General features: G+C 37.2%; 1 protein-coding gene across 1 annotated transcript in view; it reads left to right on the top strand.

Annotated features, from left to right (window-relative positions):
- LOC145217731 (dynein axonemal heavy chain 5-like) overlaps window positions 1-20152 on the top strand; it is a 49604-nt gene extending 29452 nt beyond the window's left edge. Inside the window, exons 53-86 of the mRNA XM_080085066.1 lie at window positions 23-171; window positions 234-388; window positions 469-622; window positions 875-1039; window positions 1256-1444; window positions 1628-1784; window positions 1995-2152; window positions 2758-2880; window positions 3063-3158; window positions 3667-3786; window positions 4142-4309; window positions 4904-5041; window positions 5384-5500; window positions 5918-6058; window positions 6327-6386; window positions 6702-6836; window positions 7312-7467; window positions 8004-8186; window positions 8350-8496; window positions 9005-9216; window positions 9597-9787; window positions 10192-10330; window positions 10742-10910; window positions 11193-11328; window positions 11868-12007; window positions 12295-12465; window positions 12677-12865; window positions 14421-14574; window positions 15018-15157; window positions 15986-16180; window positions 16606-16755; window positions 17049-17177; window positions 17597-17803; window positions 18129-20152. Coding sequence (XP_079941192.1) covers window positions 23-171; window positions 234-388; window positions 469-622; window positions 875-1039; window positions 1256-1444; window positions 1628-1784; window positions 1995-2152; window positions 2758-2880; window positions 3063-3158; window positions 3667-3786; window positions 4142-4309; window positions 4904-5041; window positions 5384-5500; window positions 5918-6058; window positions 6327-6386; window positions 6702-6836; window positions 7312-7467; window positions 8004-8186; window positions 8350-8496; window positions 9005-9216; window positions 9597-9787; window positions 10192-10330; window positions 10742-10910; window positions 11193-11328; window positions 11868-12007; window positions 12295-12465; window positions 12677-12865; window positions 14421-14574; window positions 15018-15157; window positions 15986-16180; window positions 16606-16755; window positions 17049-17177; window positions 17597-17803; window positions 18129-18359 — 5264 coding nt within the window. The 3' untranslated portion in view covers window positions 18360-20152. The remainder of the gene's footprint in view (window positions 1-22; window positions 172-233; window positions 389-468; window positions 623-874; window positions 1040-1255; window positions 1445-1627; window positions 1785-1994; window positions 2153-2757; window positions 2881-3062; window positions 3159-3666; window positions 3787-4141; window positions 4310-4903; window positions 5042-5383; window positions 5501-5917; window positions 6059-6326; window positions 6387-6701; window positions 6837-7311; window positions 7468-8003; window positions 8187-8349; window positions 8497-9004; window positions 9217-9596; window positions 9788-10191; window positions 10331-10741; window positions 10911-11192; window positions 11329-11867; window positions 12008-12294; window positions 12466-12676; window positions 12866-14420; window positions 14575-15017; window positions 15158-15985; window positions 16181-16605; window positions 16756-17048; window positions 17178-17596; window positions 17804-18128) is intronic.
- Window positions 20153-20411: the final 259 nt, after the last annotated feature.

The following is a 20411-nucleotide window of genomic DNA, read 5'->3' as shown; positions in this document are numbered from 1 at the left end:
ATCATTTTTGTGATGAACACAGGAGAGGAAGAAGATGACGCAGCATTCGAGGCTCCAAAAATATACGAATCTGTGACGTCGCTCGAACAACTTCGCTCCAGGTTGGAACTTCACCAAGGATTGTACAATGAAGCCATAAGAGGAGCTTCAATGGATCTCGTATTCTTTAAGGTACACAAAATCAGATTGTATTTCAATGTTTAAATTAATATTGATTTTTATTTCTTTTTTAGGACGCAATGGTTCACCTTGTCAGAATCTCCCGTATACTTAACACCGCACGTGGCAACGCCCTATTGGTCGGAGTAGGTGGGAGTGGCAAGCAATCGTTGACCCGATTGGCTTCCTTTATTGCTGGATACAAGACTTTTCAGATCACCCTTACTAGGTACAATACAAGATACAATAATAGTCCAACAATACAAGATACATAGCCCTACAAATGAAATTTTCATGTATTAACTGCAGGTCGTACGGTGTAAGCAATCTAATGGAAGATCTCAAGATATTGTATCGCACAGCTGGTCAAGAAGGTCATGGTATTACCTTCATTTTTACGGACAATGAAATAAAGGATGAGGCGTTTCTGGAATATCTCAACAATGTGTTAGCGTCAGGAGAGGTCAAATATAATTTATTGTAGTGAATTTATTTATGCTTAGCAGTGTTTTTGAAGGTGTTTTGGGGGACCGAAACGGTGGACGTGTCAAAATCTGTAAAAAGCAACAAGGATAGTTAAAAGAATTATAATATAATCATTTCACTATAAAAAGTAAATACTCTGGCAATTTCGCTTTTAATCCCGCTACTATTCCACTTGGTGGAAAGTGTTTCTTTGTATTAAACCCTATATCTTACGCAAATGTTTTTTTAGGTTTCCAATCTCTTTGCACGTGATGAAATCGACGAAATAACGCAGGAGCTGATAGGAGTAATGAAAAAGGAATATCCGAAGCGGCCTCCTACCAATGAAAACCTCTACGACTATTTTCTTACTCGAGTGAAAAGCAATCTTCATGTTGTCTTATGTTTTTCACCGGTAAACATCTTTCGAATTTATGCTACAATTATGTTCTAAGTTCGAGAGACCAGGATAACCCTGTTATATGCCTGAGGCAAAAATAGTTTAATAAGACAATAAAAGATATTGTTGTCAATTTTACTGGGGCCCAAAACCGCACAGTTAATAACTTTGTTTATTATGGCAATTCTGCTTTTTAGTTTTGTCTATTTTTTATGTGAACAACCATTTCAGGTTGGTGAGAAATTTCGTTCCCGCTCCATGAAGTTTCCGGGTTTGATTTCCGGATGCACCATCGATTGGTTCTCACGGTGGCCACGGGACGCCCTAGTGGCTGTAGCTCGCCATTTCATATCGGGATTTGAAATACAGTGCACGCCTGAGGTTAAAGTCAATCTATATGGAGTGATGGGAATGTATCAGGTATGCAATTTTTTTCTTTTACAGCATGGCTTCGAAGTTTTTCATAGGGTGATCGATTCGCTGAACTTATAATTTTTAAACAAAATAAAGACTATTTACATGTGCTATTTGTAGATTTTATAGGGCATCTTGGTTCTTAATAATACACGCTAGAACCTTTTAATTGACACAGTATGTTTGTAGGACTTGGTTGCTGAGGCCTGTACCGATTACTTTGAAAGATATCGACGTCAGACTTACGTCACGCCCAAGTCCTATTTGTCGTTTTTGGACGGATACAAAAAAGTTTACAAGGAGAAGTTGGATTACATTGGCAATCTTGCACAGCGCATGAACACTGGTATGTAAACGTTCACTAAATTAGTTACCTTCTTCATAAAATATTGACAAGAATTATAAAATAATCTACCAAGTTTACTTTTGTTATAGCAAAACACCTACAATATGCTTATTACCAATTAAATTACATTTAAAATATTGACAATGCAGATTTAAGATGTGTCTGGCTTACCTGCTGCTTTTGTATGAAAAATCTTTTGTTTTGTTCAAGGTTTGGACAAACTTATTGAGGCCACACAATCAGTGAACGAGCTCTCCAAGCAACTTGTGGAGAAGGAGAAAGATTTGGTTGTTGCCTCTAAGAAGGCTGATGACGTGTTAGCTGAGGTCACCGTTTCTGCTCAAGCCGCAGAAAAAGTCAAAAGCCAGGTATTTAGACATGTGTTTCGAAAATCGGAAGAGCAACATTTAGAAGTTTAATGCGAAAAATTGTAATACCACTATAAACAAATTTGGTTCTACAGTTTCAGTGACTTTTTTTGGAGACCTATTGCATTTACTAAATAAAATGTAATTGTTTTCCCGTTCAACATGCAGTGTGTGTGTTCTGTTTTGTGCATGTTTTTTGTTTAATAATCATTATTTGAATGGGGAATTAAAAAGGTTAACTTACGACACATGTATGCTTTTATTACTTAGATCAGTGGTACCCGACCAGTGGTACGCGTACCACTAGTGGTTCTTTTGTAAACAAACATTTTGTAAATAAAATTTTCAGTCTATGTTTTCTAAGCATGGGTGGTACGCGGGGACGACGTGTTACTATAAAGTGGTACGCGACAACAGAAAGGTTGGGAATCGCTGACTTAGATCTATCTTATTGCCTATGTGTTGATCTATGGAAACTTGACATTATACATATCATTGCCCAGCACCGGATATGCAAAAGCTCCATCCCTCACTAAACAAAAATGTCACAAACACAATAAACCGACAGTTCAGTTGTTCAGAAACATAACTTACATTTGAACCAGGTTCAAAAAGTAAAAGACAAAGCCCAGGGTGTGGCTGACGTCATCCATGCTGATAAAGCCGTTGCGGAGGAAAAACTTTTGGCCGCGAAACCTGCTTTGGAAAAGGCGGAGGCTGCCTTACAGGTTGGTACAAATCTTTGATCAAAAAGTATATCCAAAGATTAATTAATTAACATTGATAGGCGGAATAATTGACTAAGGCTAAGGCATGCAGAGGGAAAATGTTTTATTTTAACGTTTTTGATTTATTTTTTTATGTATATTTATACTTATTACTATTTATACAGTAGATACTATTTATACAGACTATTAAACCCTCGGATATTGCAACAGTACGAAAGCTGGGTAAACCCCCTCACTTGATAATGAGGATCATGGATTGTGTTATTATACTTATGAGGGTAAGTTAGATTTATTAAACTCAACTTCCCTTTCTCTTTTTGTAAGCTATAGTAAAGTACTGCCATTGCCCACAATTGATCTGTAGACCCAATACAGCGATAACACTAGTAGAAGTTAAATGGGTTGAGTGGGCTAATGTGAGGAACATTTTAAATTCACGTCTCCGGCAATAATCGGTACAATGGTTCATCAATACCATTTCCATGAGCAACACCGATGCGAAATGAAGAAGAAATATGGCAGTTTGCACCAGTATATAACTAAAATGTTATTAGGAGAGATAAATATTTCCCCTGTTTGGGCATTGTAAGTCTTTCCATTCAACCAAACAGTACGAGTTACCTTGGAAAAATCTTACCACGTAACCCCGATAGATTTAAATTTAGGACCAAAAAACTAGCCGGTTTTTGTTTAAAAAAACTTCCACCCTTAACCCGGCACGTTAAGCCCAGTCCGACAAAACCAATTATAAAGTTTATTCAATATTTATTTATTTGATTTAATTAGCGGAAGGTAAATAAGGTGGAAATGGACCCTGAACGACCTTGCGTAAAGCCATCATGGAACGAGGCACAAAAGTTGATGAACGACACAAAGTTCTTGCAGATGTTACTAGACTTTCCTAAGGTATAATAAATACAAAAACCATTGGACATTATCAACCAAGTCATCATATCTCTTGTCGTGTGTTCGAATCCCACCACAGGCGAGATTTTTTCTTCGCCTTCTTGCGGGAATGAAATTCTTAAAGTCCTGCTTGACGCGGAAAAAACGACCGTTGTAGGTCTGGCAAACTGTGACTAATGGAATCGAACAGTACAATATTTTTTTCGGTACTAGGAGAATAAGAACCATAATTTGTTACACAATAATCCAGAAATTGCCAGTTCTGGGTACGCCGTTGGAAAAAGTATTTAATACGCTATGTGCAATACGATTTTACAAATACGGATTATAAAAATTAGCTATAAAATAATTTTAGGACACTATTACTGGCGAAACGGTTGACTTGCTGGAACCTTACTTAAACCAGGAAGATTATACGTTGGAGTCAGCTAAGAAGGTTTGTGGAAACGTGGCAGGTTTGCTTTCGTGGACAGAAGCAATGGCTGCTTTCTACGCAATCAATGTCGAGGTTCTTCCTCTTAAGGTAACAAATATATAATCAACTTGGGTAGATTAATTGGTTCTAAAGGTTTACGTTTTTGGCAACAGTTGCACAAAACAGCTCGCTGTTCAAAATGTAAATATTATGTAGTTCATATTTATCCTTTGGCGTTTGTGGTTCTGAGATAATTAAGCATCTCGTGGCCAGGAAATATTTTCATTTCTTCACAATACACTACATAGTAAATGCTAAACCATGGTTGCATGCAAAGATTATCTAAAATTTGGTCGTTTTATTAACTTCACAGGTTATATTACCAGAGCTTGTAAGTGTCTATTTACAAACCACATGTGAATAAATCCTCTCTTGTTAGGAACCATTGGTATAACAGTTAGCTTTTCCGCCATTTAGTCCGTTTAGCTTGGGCAGGTTAACATATTGTGGATTTTTTTTCAGCACATTAATGTATTTAGGAGAGACGTTTTTGCCTTTAGTGGTTTAGGTATGTAGTAGTTTCAATGTACCTAGCATTCGCTGTTCTTAGATATTCAATCATCTCTTGTCCAGGAAGAGTAATGGTTTATCAATTAGCTCTTCCCGCCATAATTAGTTAATATTTTTATCGTCGATGTACAGGCTAACCTGGTAATACAAGAACGTCGTCTCGGTGTTGCCATGGGCGATCTTGACGCAGCTCAAGCGGTTTTAGATGAAAAGCAAGCCGAGCTCGATGCTGTGCAAGCTACGTATGACTCCGCAATGAAATCAAAACAGGTTGATTCTTAACTTTTTTAAACATATCACCTGCTTACAATCTTAAATCCAAAAGCAACTACTCACATAATTCCTGAAACTTATGCATTGAGATCAGATGAAACAAATGAAAAAATGAAAATTAAACAAGCGCAATCTAACATGAACTTCTAGGAAGAAGCACTATTTCGGATTTTCATGTGTAAAACCGTTGTTTTTGCATTTTGTTGATTATACATTGGTCGAAAATGTGATGGCACTTGTATGCATACAAAACTGGACTGCCTGTACAGAGCTGCGTGCTAGGTTTGGATCGAATTTCGTGAAAAAAATAGATTTAAATACTTTATGTCTGTTTGTAAGGATTTGATTGACGACGCCGAAGCCTGCAAGCAAAAAATGAACAACGCCAAAACCTTGATTGGTGGTTTAGGCGGGGAAAGAGTTAGATGGACGGAAGCAAGCAAGAGATTTCAGCAGGTACGTTGCAGACAAAACAACTCACCGATTTTCACTTGAAAAATAGTTATTACTGGCCAACATGTTTTAAAAAAGAACAAGTGGCATGGGCATAATAAAGTATGTTGCTGTGCATTATTGTTTTGGTGTAAATATTTCTGGTGACAAATGTGAACATATTTGTGCTTAAAGCTCAAAAGTGGTGTGAAAACAACCAAACAAACGAATTAAATCACCTAGTACTGAAATAAACTTAACTTAAGATGGAACTTTAAGCACTAATCGATTTATTTCAACAAAAGTTTACTTTGGCTTTTAACGTACATTCAAACGTTTCTCCCGCGACAGCTTGTTCGATTTCATCCGAGTGATTAAACGTATTTGATAATTTTCTGATTCAGACCTACACATTCGTGTGATGAGAGAGTTTATTTTTAGGAAATTAATCGGCTTGTCGGTGATGTTCTACTTTGTTGCGGCTTTCTCTCTTACTCGGGGCCATTCAAACAAGATTTCAGAAATCTTCTCATGGAAAACTGGAAAAAAGAGATGCGAAAAAATAAAATCCCATTCACAGAGGTAAGTAAATGGCGCAGTTTAAAATTTAACATAATATTTAAGCGATTCTGGTAAAAGAACATTAGCTTAGTTTTAAAAACTCTTAGTTCTTTAGAAACTCTAGATATGGAATTAATAAGCATTTTGATAAAACCGATTAGAGGCCGATTCACTCATTAAAATAACAGCAAACGTTGAAACGAAATGTGTTCTCTACATACATGTTACCCATTGACAGTTATTTGTTTACGTTGCTGTCCGTTTGTAACAAAACTGTAATGTATTTCAGAGTCTTGACGTAACGGCAATGCTGGTTGATAGCAACACCATCAATGAATGGAATCTGGAGGTAAAAAAATGTTTCACAAAATAGTAACCCTGTTAAGCTAGACTTTAGTGTCAAAAATGTTGATAGATTCAAATAGAATCAAAAACAGATATTTAATGAACAAATTCATTTTTAACTGTACACCAACTACAGACTGAGTGCAAGGCCATGAAGTGGTGGATATTTTTTGTTACGTGGACAAAATTAGTCTTGCATGTGTCTCAGTCAGGCACAAATACAAGAACAACTAATAAATTGCATTTGCTGGCAAAATTAAACTATTTAACTTGCGATTAAAGGTGTTTGTCCACACAATTAACATACTTTTTGCATCAGGGTTTGCCGAGCGACGGTTTGTCAGTACAAAACGGTATCATTGTGACAAAAGCAAGCCGATATCCTTTGCTGATTGACCCACAAACACAAGGAAAGACGTGGATCAAAAATCGAGAAAAAGAAAAGGAACTACAGGTAATAAACTAAGAACGAGTACCAAGTGACAAATAAGTGTTTAATGGCGGCAATATTTCAGGTCCAAAAATTGCAAGAAATGGCTTGGGGCCAACCCAGATAGACTTTTTTGCAGATCCTGACTCTTTGCCGAATAACATTTAAACCTATTAATTTGACGCGTGAAATACTTCCGTCTGATTTCACACAATGTTTACTTGCCGTAGTTTTAACAAACAGTTATTTCTTTATGTCACAGTTTGAAATCTCGGAAAAAATGATCTTCAGCAGCTCCCCTGAATCTTACATAATGTTAAATTTTTATTTTGCCAACACCTAGCGTATTTTTTTGTAAAGTAAATTGCAATTGTATTAAAGTGTCAACCAGAAAACAGCTCCATACTATGATACCTCAAAAGTGATTCAAATATATTTTTTAGCCTTGGCTTTATGCGTCCTACTGTTGCATAATTTACTATCACATGACCATATATAGGTCAGCACACTGAACCACAAATACTTTCGAACACATCTGGAGGACTCATTGTCCCTCGGGCGCCCTCTGCTGATCGAGGACATTGGCGAAGAAATCGATCCAGTGTTGGATAATGTGCTTGAGAAGAACTTTATCAAATCAGGGTCTACATTTAAGGTAAACTATGTAGTTGTTGGCAATAAAACTGTGCCGCAATAGTAATGGTTATTCATAATGAGATTATATATAAGAGATTATTCAGTGCTCTAAATAATACCCTTTGTTTAAGATTTAGTGAATTGCTCCATAAGAAAACATATTTTGTATTGACTTACTATACCAGAGTTTTATTGTTTTAATTTAGGCCACTTTTCAAGTTTGTGTGTGGTTTTCCAAATACCCTTAATGTGCATAAACAAAAACAACTTTAGAGAATAAAGAATGTATATGATTCATAAGCTTCAGAAAGTTTCGACCCGGGCTTAGTGGTCTGATTAGTGCAGCTGGTTTCAAGAAATGGACTGTATAGGCTAGTCTAGACTCATTACGACACTCCAGTTTGATGGAAGTAACTGAAAAAACATGCCTAATCTGTTCAATGCCACAACTATAGGCATTACCCCAGGTCTGCAATAGCAATTGATACACAACTTACAATGCTAAACCCATTGTGCAAAACCATTATCCTGTTATGATATACCCATATCGTTTAGGTCAAACTCGGTGATAAGGAGACAGATGTGATGGATGGATTTACATTATTCCTCAGTACAAAGCTGGCCAACCCCGCTTACACTCCTGAAGTTAGCGCTCGTACATCTATCGTCGACTTCACTGTGACCATGAAGGGTTTGGAGGATCAACTACTAGCACGTGTTATTGTTACTGAGAAACAGGCAAGTAAAATGACTTGCTCAAAACATAATTAGCGTTTATTTAAAGGGGTATTCTTTATTCTATGCATTTTTGTATCACTATGAATAATCTGAGTTAAAGCTAAAACGTTTACTTCCTGAAATGAATAAGTATAAGTGAATCTAGGTTTTTGATCTTTGACAGGAGCTCGAGGCAGAGCGAATAGCGCTTCTCGAAGATGTGACTAAAAACAAGAGGAAGATGCAGGAATTAGAAGATAACCTGCTCCTGCGTCTTACATCCACCAAAGGATCCTTAGTGGAGGATCACAGTCTCATACAAGTCCTTCAGGTAAAGCAAAGCTTATAATTCACAATATAATTTAAACTTTGGTCTTGTGATGACAAAATATTGAACACATTTGGGAAACCGGTTGATTCGGTCTAACGCGATTCCATGGTGATCGCTGGTCTGCATGAACGCTTTATGGCTGATCCAAATTATGAATGTATTTTCATTTTAGTTATACATTTGACAACGTTGCAATACTTTCAGATCTACAATCCTTTTTCGGATATTTGCGTAAACTTGCATTACCAAATGCAAAAGAAAAAAAATGTCATGTATCTGGAACTCGACTCAATTTCACTTTATATATTTTTTACACGCCATTTTTTTAAATTTTATTCGATGAAATATGCTCTTACTTGTTATTTACGCTTTAATTTTTGTAGGGACTACTCTGCTATCGTTATTATAAACAATTTTAAATTAACCAAAATCATATAAAACCCAGCCCATATATCTGTCTGTCTTGCATATGTCAAAATTGTCAATCAAATCTTTCGGCCAAGTCCAGGTTACCAAGGCAACAGCGGAGGAAGTCAGTGAAAAGCTGGAAGTCGCAGAAGAGACGGAGCAGAAGATCAGCACAGCTCGGGAGGAGTACAGGCCGGTCGCATCCCGTGGTTCAATCCTCTACTTCCTCATCACTGAAATGAGTTTGGTGAATGTAATGTACCAGACCTCCCTGGCTCAGTTCCTCGAGGTCTTTGACCACAGCATACAAAGGTTAGGAAAAATATTGGTTTTCGGATCAACAAAAGGAAACATAATTGTAAGTATTATTATATTTACTTTATTGAGAAAAGCCAAGGCTGTATGGACCTTTTAGTACATGGCTACCAACGGAAACAGAATTTATGTGGACAAATAATTGAAATTAGTTGAATTCTAGTTTTTTTGACTTGCCGTGTCTTTAAATGTTTCAAAACTAATGAAAAACAGATTAAACGTGATGCCATTAAAAGCTATTTAGTTCATAACCTGTGAAACCACTTCAGTTAGTGTTTTATACATTATTTTGTGAAGCCACTTCATTTAGTGTTTTATACATCATTTTGTGAAGCCACTTCATTTAGCGTTTATACATTATAATATTGATGTTATAGATCAGCACAGTCGCCAATCCCTGCAAAGCGGATTTCAAACATCATCGACTTTCTAACATATGCAGTATTTTGTTACACTGCTCGTGGGTTGTATGAAGAACATAAATACATCTTTACTCTACTTCTGGCGCTCAAGATTGATCTGCAATCCGGAAAGACTTCTTTAACCGAGTTTGATATTCTCATTAAAGGTTAAATCCACATTTCAGACATATTTATAACCGCTTGTATACGCTTGAAACCATATATCTAGCAATTTTTTCGGAGTCTTAAAAAATTATACACAACTCTTAGTAAAGTCGATTTTGCAATTATTGTTGATGAATGTCAGACGTAAAGACTACTTTCATGTTGATTACGGCGACAAAAAAAACGTCAACTGTAAATACAAAACGTATAAGGTAGCAGAATTGTACAAATAAGCCATAGTTAAAATTTATGCTCTATAAAAGCTGTAGAACTATGCATAGGGGCGTGTCTTACGCAATTGTTGCAATATAGACGTTGAATAATATGAATATAAAGTTATTGTCCATTTCATACTTGTTTTGTTTACAAAATCGAAAGAATTTCTATAGTGAAATCTTAATTGTAGGTGGTGCTGCACTTGACTTAAACTCAGTTGACCCCAAACCGAAGAAGTGGATTCTAGACGTGACGTGGCTAAACCTGGTTCGCTTAACCGTTCTCCCACAATTCAAACAAATCGTAACACAAGTAGCAGCTAATGACAAGTAAGTGCTTCAACCTTTCTATATGCACTGAGGAATTTTAATAGAAGGAATTTAGCCCATGGTTTAATAGCATAGATATCACTGTTGTACGTAAAGCCCGAAATCTGTCTCGAAAGTCAGATTTACCATCATAAAATTACAACACAAATGTGACCTAGTGTGAAGTGAGCCTTCAATGAAGTCCGTTTATTTAAACTCAAGTCAAAACACGATATGAACAACCATGCCCAACTAATTCAAATAGATAACATGTCGAAAGGTGGTTGGTTACCTAAAAAACACATTTGAAACTTGCATTTTATGGATGCCATTGCATCACTATAACGTTTAGGACGTACTAATTACAAAAATAGCTCATCCAATGATGAATAAATGTGAGCCTTGTGTAAGCATTAACAAGCTTGTTATTAGATCGTGGAAGTCTTGGTTTGATCAAGAAGCTCCTGAAGAGTGCGACATTCCTGAAGGTTACTGTAAGTCTCTTGATGTGTTTCGAAAGTTCCTCCTCATCAGAAGTTGGTGTCCTGATCGAACAATGGCTATGGCAAGATATTATATCCTCGATTCGCTAGGAAAACGGGTAAGCTGTTTTAAAGGATCTCTTTTGTTATGTAGTTGACTTTTTGTGCAAAAAAATCCCGATAGAAAAATAGTATTGACCTATCAGATCAAGGGGCAAATGGTGGCAGAAAAGCAAATGCCCTATTATTCAAAAATATGGCACTGACAGACTTAAAAGCTTTACAACAAAATTGTCTTCATAACTCCCTTCCATACTTATTGTCTGTGCAGTTAATCATCAGGGTAAATAATTGCATACTATTGCATGAGTTGTTGTTAAATCTTAATATGTTTTTCTCAGTATGCCGAGGGTGTTACTCTTGACCTTGAGGCAATGTATGAAGAGAGCAACAACTTGACCCCGATGATCTGCCTCTTGTCAATGGGATCTGATCCAACTGACCAAATTGAGAAGCTAGCCAAGAAAAGGGCAATAAGTAAATAACATATCCTTTTTTCCTCTTCATGTGCTAAAGTTTTTTTTCTCAATAGAGTATATATATATGTATCTGCAGGTTTTTTTTTAAGGTTTGGTTTGGGTGACCGCTAAGTAGTTTTAAGAGACCGCAAGTGTTTCATTTAAATACCAAAAAATAGCAACTGTAGTTGTAGTTGCAAGTCCAAATTTTGGGAAACCGCTGGAGAAATTTGGGGGACCGTTTCGGTCCCCCAAAACACCTTTAAAAAAAACACTGTGTATCTGTATCAATTCTACTTGGCCAAAAAACAATACTTTTTACAGTTTGTTCTTTCAAAAAATTTTGTACTAGAGTTAATCCTGGTCCAAGTAACATTAAAAACAAATTCATTTGAAGTTTGGAAACTGGATAAATGGAAGGCAAACCCTTAAACTAGTCCTTATTTTTGCACCAGACAAATGTTATTTGTAAAAGAAGTCTTTGCAGAAAAAAACTGAGTGAGAAATTGTGCCTTGGAGGAGCTTAAAGTAAGCCAACATATATTCTTTATTATACAGAGTGTCAATCAATATCTATGGGTCAGGGACAGGAAGTTCATGCGAGGCGTTTGTTACAACAAGCACAAGAAGAAGGAGGTTGGGTGCTCTTTCAAAACTGTCATCTTGGTCTCATGTTTATGGACGAACTGCTTGAAAGTGTAAGTCTTCCTTGAAAGAAAACAAATTAACTATACGTGCTGTGGCCACTTAATCTAAAGAGCTACTCAACTTTTCTTTTGAGCACAAAAGAGAATTTAGTCACACAGATTAAACAGTTGTTTAAACTTTATGTGCTCCGCACTATTCTTTCCCAATTCTGAAGGATTTGACCATATTTAATGCGCTTGTATCTTAACAATTCTAACTGAAAAAGCGTTGTCGTAATGGACTTTATCACAATAGAACTTAGTTCAAATGATAATGTATAGTTTTATCTTGGACATAGTTACATGCGATGAAGGATGCAAACCCTTCAATGCGAATTTTCATCACAACTGAAGTAAACCCAAAGTTTCCGATCACTTTGCTCCAAATGTCAACGAAATTCACTAACGAGCCGCCACAAGGGATGAAAGCTGGACTAAAACGCACATACGCAGGAGTTACACAAGAACAGGTAAAATTTAAAAATAGAAAATCTTGGTAAAACGAACTTTGTGGATTAGCGTCCTACCGCTTTAAGCGTTAGAAAAGTTTGTTGATTTTGTTTGCATAAGTCCCATTTAAACTTGAACACAACATCAGCACACACAACTATTGAAAGACAAACAGTGTTTTATATTTTATGCCTTTGTATCCTTTTATTTTGGTTTTGTTGGTACTTACAGCTTGAGATCACCAACATGCCTCAGTGGCGTCCGCTGCTATACACAACTGCATTTCTCCACTCGGTGGTGCAAGAGCGCCGCAAGTTTGGTCCCCTGGGTTGGAATATTCCGTACGAGTTTAATCAGTCGGATTTCACAGCCAGCGTACAGTTCATACAAAACCATTTGGACGACATCGACCCTAAAAAGGTAACTTTGCGAAAGAAACAAAAGGCTGGCAATAAATACCGCATGAAATCCCTAACTGGCTTCTAAGACAAGATTTTACAAATTCTCACTCCAAACCAAATAGCTCTATTCATTAGCGCTTTAACATTTTATATTTTTTACATTTGAAAATTTATATTTGATGCCTAAGATTACACTGGCCAACACAATTTTTGGTGTCTTTAATGTTAAAACTGATATTGACTAATTTTGGGGTGCAGATTTCAAAAATCATTACGGTTTTCTTCAATCAGATCAACTTTTTAAGTTATTTACAAAATCAAAATTCATGACCATATTGATTCAATGACTTTAAAATCATGCTTTTATGTGTTTGTTAAAGTTTTGTTACATTATACACATCAATTTCCTACAGTGCAGTCAGTTTCATAGCATGAATATGCGTTCTATGCTTATGCTCTGTCTAAAAATGGTTGGTGCGGGCTAGCGGTAACTTTAAACTCTACGTGTCTTATGGAGTAATTTTCAGACTAGTAAAGCAACGTGGTAAAACTAAAATTAATAGTGGCTAGGTCATCTATACGGTGTTGCAAGAATTACCAAGATGTTTTATGCTACATTACTGGTGAATACCCATACAACACAACTAAAAAGAGAAAAAAGATCTGTATCAAATGTGCGTATCTTGCACACTTCGATGGGCTTTGGGGGTTTAGGACAAGCAATAAGCTCCACTTACCTAATGTTGACTGGAATATTTCAGTAATGGACAAAAACAGTAGAAAGGGACTGAAATTATTAGAAAGAGTACATAACTAAGTTATTAGGCAGTTTGAAAAATTCGGTACGAAAATAAATACAAAGCTACACTTCCTATAAAACGTAGGGGATATAAATGATGAGAATTAAGCTGGAAGGTTTCAACAGGATATCAGTAAAACAAAACGTGTCAGGGAAGAGGGAATAAAGTGGTCCTGGCTAACTGCTGTTGGTCAATTAAACGGGACGATATTGTGCCATTCGGTTCCGAAAGTTACCAAAGTACATGTGTAGGCCTATACCTGATATACCTGAAAACTTACAAACTTGAAACATTTTTTTTGTTTTTTGTGTTGAATTTTGTTTGTTAGGAGTGTCCACCTGTTACATTTAAAATTAAATTCGAAATTTTGTTCTTGCAAAAACGTTAATTCCAAATAAAATACTCAAAACCAGTTTCCCTATAGTGTATACATATATAGATTGTTTTTTAAACGTGGATGTACCATAACAGGAAAACTAGACGTGATACAAATAAACCGATTGCATTTTTGAAATCAGGGCACTAGAATTAGTCAAAATCAATTAAAACATTACAGACACCAGTAAAAAAATATTTTTTTGTTGCCCAGTGTTATTTTTGTTTTTTAAAACTGCTTATCATGTACATAACGCCACTCCAGTAAAATCAACAAACAAACCTTTACCGACACTTATCCGTAAATACAAAAAGACATTCAATAAACAAGATGTAGGAAAAACTTCCCTGAAATGAAGTTTTCGAAGCAGCTCATGGGCAAGTTACTTTTTCTTGTAGGGAGTTTCTTTCAAGACGATCAACTACATGATAGGGGAAGTGAACTATGGCGGAAGGGTCACTGATGATTACGACAAACGTTTACTTAACACTTTCTGTAGAGTGTGGTTCGGTGAACACATGTTTGATGCTAAGTTTGCTTTCTTTGCCAAAGGTAAGCACAAACGAATTTTCCACGAAAGATTTTTGTCTGTGTTTGTCAAGACCCAAACCTAAATGCTGTGTAAGCCTCGCTTAATCTGTACCTGTTTGGACCAAAAACTTGGTCCGGATTAGGCGAAGTTCCGGAGTAACCGACTTCGATTACTTCAAGCCTTGCATTACAAATCATTTGTACCTCGACTTTTGTCCGAATTAGGCGACGTTCCGGATTAACCGAATCCGGTTTAGTCGAGGTTTACTGTTTAGACGTTGTAGGCAACGTTTCAGTGGTTTTCCAACATTTATTGTATCATATATTCAACTTAACAGATTATGTTGTGCTCTAATTTGTTTTTAAAGTTATCCATTGCGTTTAAATGACCAATTCTAAATTAAATAGGTTGGTGTACCATACATCAACTTTACAAACTGCTCAATAAACTGCTATAATATTAGGTGGTTATGTGATTCCTCGTGGTGCAAACGTGGACGATTATCGTTCGGCAATTGAGAATCTTCCCGGGGTTGATTCTCCTGAAGTCTTCGGTCTTCATCCTAACGCAGATATCTCCTACCAAACTAACACTGCTAATCAGGTCAGGCTGAATGGTAACTTTATGCTCACAAATTAATGGAGAATGATTCTTTAATACCCATAGTTTGTAGCAACGAATACATTTACCTGCTGTAACATGTAAGTGCACAAAACAAGATGTTTAACACACTAGGATCCCTCTGGAATAAACGGTCTGAAGCAGTGTTTAGGTTTTATACGCCATATAACATGCAAATTGCTTCATAGAAATTATAAGTATGTATTCCGCCAAGACGGAGGATTTGAACAATGCCACTCAAAATAGTTCTAAATTAGACATTGGTGAACGCAAAAGATTTTCAAACTCCCATGGGTTCATTAACTACAAAAGGGTTTTCTGAAACTTGTCAACAAAAAAGATATGTCAAGAATAGAGTTCAGAAAAACAACTAAACCTGCAACACCATTCTATATTTGTGCATTGCTTTAAGTTCTTCTAATATTTTTGGCATTTCTAAACACCGATTCAAATAAAAGCAATATGTCCATGCAATGATAAGTACGTTGCAGACAGTGTACCTGTTTCGACCAATATGTTCTTATCAATTCAGATGGTGACAAGGCTTTAGCCATACTAGCTGTGATCTAGTTTTTTTGGATTCACATGCTAAATTTCATGCGTTACCAAGTATTGTTGGTTCCACAACTGGGTTTTTACGGTCATGTCTTGTCACCATGTTCATTAGTGAGTCGTTGTAGGTAAAAGTGTCCATTGTCCAAATCTGAATCAAATAAAGCTTTGCAAAAAACTGAAACATAAATCAATCGTTGTTTTCATGATCGAAAATGTCAAGCAAATACTTATTAGTATCTCAACAACCCTTTTTAGGTTTTCACAACGATTCAGAGCATTCAGCCAAAAGATTCGGGTGGCGGAGGTGGAGAGACGAGAGAAAGTGTGGTCGATCGTCTTGCTGCAGAGATGCTGGAAAAGCTGCCGCCTGACTATCTTCCCCATGAAGTCAAGGATCGGATCATTAAGATGGGGATCACCGATCCACTGAATATTTTCCTAAGACAAGAGGTAACAGAAATGCTGTGGCATTGTTCCCTCTTGATTCTTAGGAAAACATAAAATCGATAATATATTCAGTTTTTGATTAATTGCTGTCAGATTGTTCTAACTTTAAGTGGGTTCATTATGCCTATGGCCTTTTACCCAACTTTTATTTGGTATAAAAATCGGAATCAGAATAATGACTTATCAACTGGAATCTTAACAACAACGGAAACGCAATAGCCTTGAAACCATTTTCGGTCTTGCAAAATTCAACAATCGATAAAGGTGTAGTTTTTGATGGGTTGATGCCGAGATTTTCCTGTTTTTCTACAAGCCTATGGCCTTCTACCAAACATCTAATCGGTTTAAATCGGAATCGAACATTTGACATTTGATGTATTCGCATTTTATAAAAATGAATTTAACATTGTATATCATTGTGTTTTCAGGTTGACAGAATGCAGAAGGTGATCAGTGCGGTTCGTACAACACTCACCGATCTCCAACTCGCAATAGAAGGTACCATCATCATGAACGAAGCTCTTCGGGATGCCTTAAACAGCATATTTGATGCGCAAGTACCTGCTGCATGGACGAAGGTATAGGCTACTCAAAGCTATTGAATAAATTGCGGTTTCTAAGGTGAATATTCTTAATATTTGAAACCTGAGATATTTTTCCTGTACTTTTTATTATGTTATAATTTCACACAACAGTTAAAAGTGCGAATCTTTGTGATTTGTAACTCGAATCTTTTTTCAAATTATAGTTCAATGAATTGTTTCAAAATAATTCCTACATCTTCCTGATGTGAGGTGATTTTTCACGCAACAGTAAAAGTATTTTTGGTCCTATCACTTTTTAGTGCATATCAAATTATTTGTGTTTGTAGATATCTTGGGAATCCGCAAGTATTGGATTCTGGTTTAGTGGTTTGCTAGATCGCAACGCCCAGTTCAGAACCTGGCTTTTCGACGGAAAACCAAATCAGTTTTGGATGACTGGATTCTTTAATCCCCAGGTAGTAACAAATAAATGAAACTAGGTCGATAAATGCACAATGCACAGTGGTAGAACTAGTAAAACTGGAAGAGTACTAGACTTTTTCAATTATTGTACGCAAGTCCTGGAAAGGCTCCTGTCTTGGGTTCAAATCCCAGAACATGCTGGATTTTCTAGACTAAGGGATATACGCCTTGCAATAAGTGAAAATGCTTGGTGACCGGCTGATTATATACGACATCTTCAATAGGCCAGGCTCACTATGATTTGTGGATGGGGGTTGCCGTGACCACTGGTCTGCATGAACGCTTCATGGCTTATCCCAGTATGAATGTATCTTAGAATTCTTTTAGTATTTGCTTTGTCGCTGACGTTTTTAAACGTATTTTACTCGCTCCTTAATAAACATTTTCTAAGTCGATTGGTTTTCACAATCAGGGTTTTCTGACTGCTATGAGACAAGACATCACACGTCATCACCAAGGCTGGGCACTTGACAGCGTCGTCCTGCACAATGACATCACACGGATGACGAAAGAGGAGGTGACGTCATCACCTGACGAAGGAGTTTACGTGTACGGTTTGTTCCTAGACGGTGCCGGATGGGACAAAAGGAACATTCGCCTTACGGAACCTGGAAACAAGGTAAAGTCTATAAAGGGGCAGCGCAATATTCTGCGATACATATACCACAAGGACTTGTTTGTGTACCATTGTTTAAGTTTGATTGACAGGCGTATACAACAAACACAATAGACAATTGCTCTTGAAAATGGCGTTTCAGGAGTGTTTGACATTAGGTTAGGTCCAGCAACTGGCTACTTAAATGCTAACACAGAGTGTAAAGTTAGGCCCGAATTTTTAAGAAACTTAAGCCCAAACCCGACCCGAAAAGCCCGACTTACAACTCTGGCCAAATATCGATTGCATCAGGGCCTGCATCACTTTGCATAATTTTATTAAACCTTAGGTGTTATTCGCCAATCTACCGGTCGCTCACGTCTACGCTGTCAACGCTACAAGCAAGGACAGTACGGTGAAAAACAGAGCCGGTCATACCTTCTATGAATGCCCGGTGTACAAGAAACCAAAGAGAACCGATCTTACTTATATTTTCCCTTTAAAACTAAACACAACTCTCTCGCACGGAGCGGACAGATGGGCCCTGCGAGGCGTAGCATTGCTTTGTGATACTAAGTAGCAACGCGTAGAGCTGTTTATGTACATAGTAACGCTTGAATATCAATGAACAACCATAGCAGTGTAAGTGTGTAACGAAACAGGCTAAAACTACATAATGGAATGGAATTGTGTCATTTTCCTTACGGCGGGATCAAAACATTGGAAAACCAGAGGATTTGTTACATTCTCAATGTTTAAAATCTGAAGATTGGAAGCTTTGCATATGGACAATAGATGTTTTAACTTTTGTTATGTCGTAGTGCAAGTAGTAGCATAACTTAGTAGAGGCACATACAGTAGAAAGCCATACGACGGGTACAACACGTGTATTAGCACTGTGTAAATGGTAGTAGTAGCAAAGTTTTTTCTGTACTATATAGCATTAGCATGCAATCAACACTTAACATGTGTTCATAGTCATAGCTTATCTTGTGTTATTTGCAATGCGCATTTCCCTAATTCGCTGTTGCGCGTTTTTCTGCTTGCGTAAAATTGCTCTTCTTCCTGTTGTTTAGCTGAGCAAGCGCTGTTTTGTAATTACGAGCTGCGTAAAATTGAAAGGAAGGGCTTAATGTAGATTACCACTGCCAACTATCGTTAGCAAGACTGTATGTAATGTTGTTATACAGTAAACGAAGTTTCGTCTTACATGTTGTTGATGCTGTGGAAGTTGTTACTGCCGACTGATAAGGTAGAGATCGCAATTGGACAAACGCTATAAACTGCTGTATTTGCATAATTGTGAGTCGTTATTTGGCACCCGTCAGAAAAGGCAATAGTTCACATGACAATTTAAGTAGTTAGCAACAGCAGGTATTTTATAGGTTCGAACAGTGGCTATGTAAACTCGGCTGCGCTAACGGAGCAAACTGTATGCGCATATTGCTCGTGTAAGGTTTAAGCGTAACTATAGTTATAATTTATAATTTGGATGCTTAATTTGTTGTGGATCGATACTGGTTTGTCAAAAATACCACCAAAGGTCATCTTACGTGTATGACTTGTAAATTGGTGGTGCTCAGATTCTTACAAGTGCGAGGGGCGGTGGGCTCACAGATATAACCTATGTCCGAAAAATGGTAAAAACTTGTCTTATTGGCTGAATTAGCCTTAAGTGACTTTAAAATCTACTGACACCTCACCTCACGGCAGACCCACGTTAATCCAAATTTCGATAAGTGACGCAAAAAGCGCAGTTACCTATTTGAAACGCTGTAGCTCTACTTTTGCGGCTAGCAAGACACTTCCAGACTTGCATTGGTTAACGCGGGGATTAGACAATGGAGTAACACGTGAAGCCGCTTAGTTTCGACGAAAAGCGAGGAAAAAGGCTAGAGGCGGTGTTTTCTAGCATTGTAAGTTAGCCTGCTTTGTCGCTTAAGCCCGTCTGTGCGATGTATAAATGCATCATTAACGAAGGCTAGTAGCACTGCAGTAAAGATACTTTTTGTGCGGATTTAGGCAGACTGTGCAGTAACATAGGTGGCATCGAAGGTATGTTAAAGCCGATATTGTCGCATGATGTGCATTTTATGTGAGAATTTAGCCGTTTAATGCAAACAATCTGCCATATAAGGTAACATGTTTGTGAGAGATTGAGCTAACAATGCATAAAACGGTGCTCATAGCAGCAAAAGCAGTTTTACAATTTAGAAAATGTTATTTTTGTTACCTAATGCAAACGTTGGTTAAAAAGGCGGGTTTTTCGAAGAGATCAGGGCTTTAGTTGTCTAAATAATGTTTCTTCTTTTTCCGGTTTTCGTTTGCTTCAGGTAAATACATGTCTAACTTCCTGTTTATAACATGATATGAAACTTAGCCTTGGAGAAATGGACACCACATTTGCGGTGACGTCACCAACTAATGTGACGCACACTTACTCACAATCGCTGACTGAACATTGGCCGCCGATCGCGGTAACCGCAGCCGCTTACGTGGTGTTTTTTATCTACATCGTCCTATCTCGGTGAGTATCTCTATGAACTCAGACAAAATTCCCGAATGACGGCATATAGTGTTTTCATGTAGACTTGGAATCGTCGAACCTTTGACGGAAAGCAGGAAAAAGACT

Source organism: Phallusia mammillata, chromosome 3 (genome assembly GCF_965637545.1).
Source record: "Phallusia mammillata chromosome 3, kaPhaMamm4.hap1.1, whole genome shotgun sequence".
Taxonomy (NCBI): Eukaryota; Metazoa; Chordata; class Ascidiacea; order Phlebobranchia; family Ascidiidae; genus Phallusia; species Phallusia mammillata.
The sequence above is the reverse complement of the archived record's forward strand: the minus strand, read 5'-3'. Positions and strand labels throughout refer to the sequence as shown.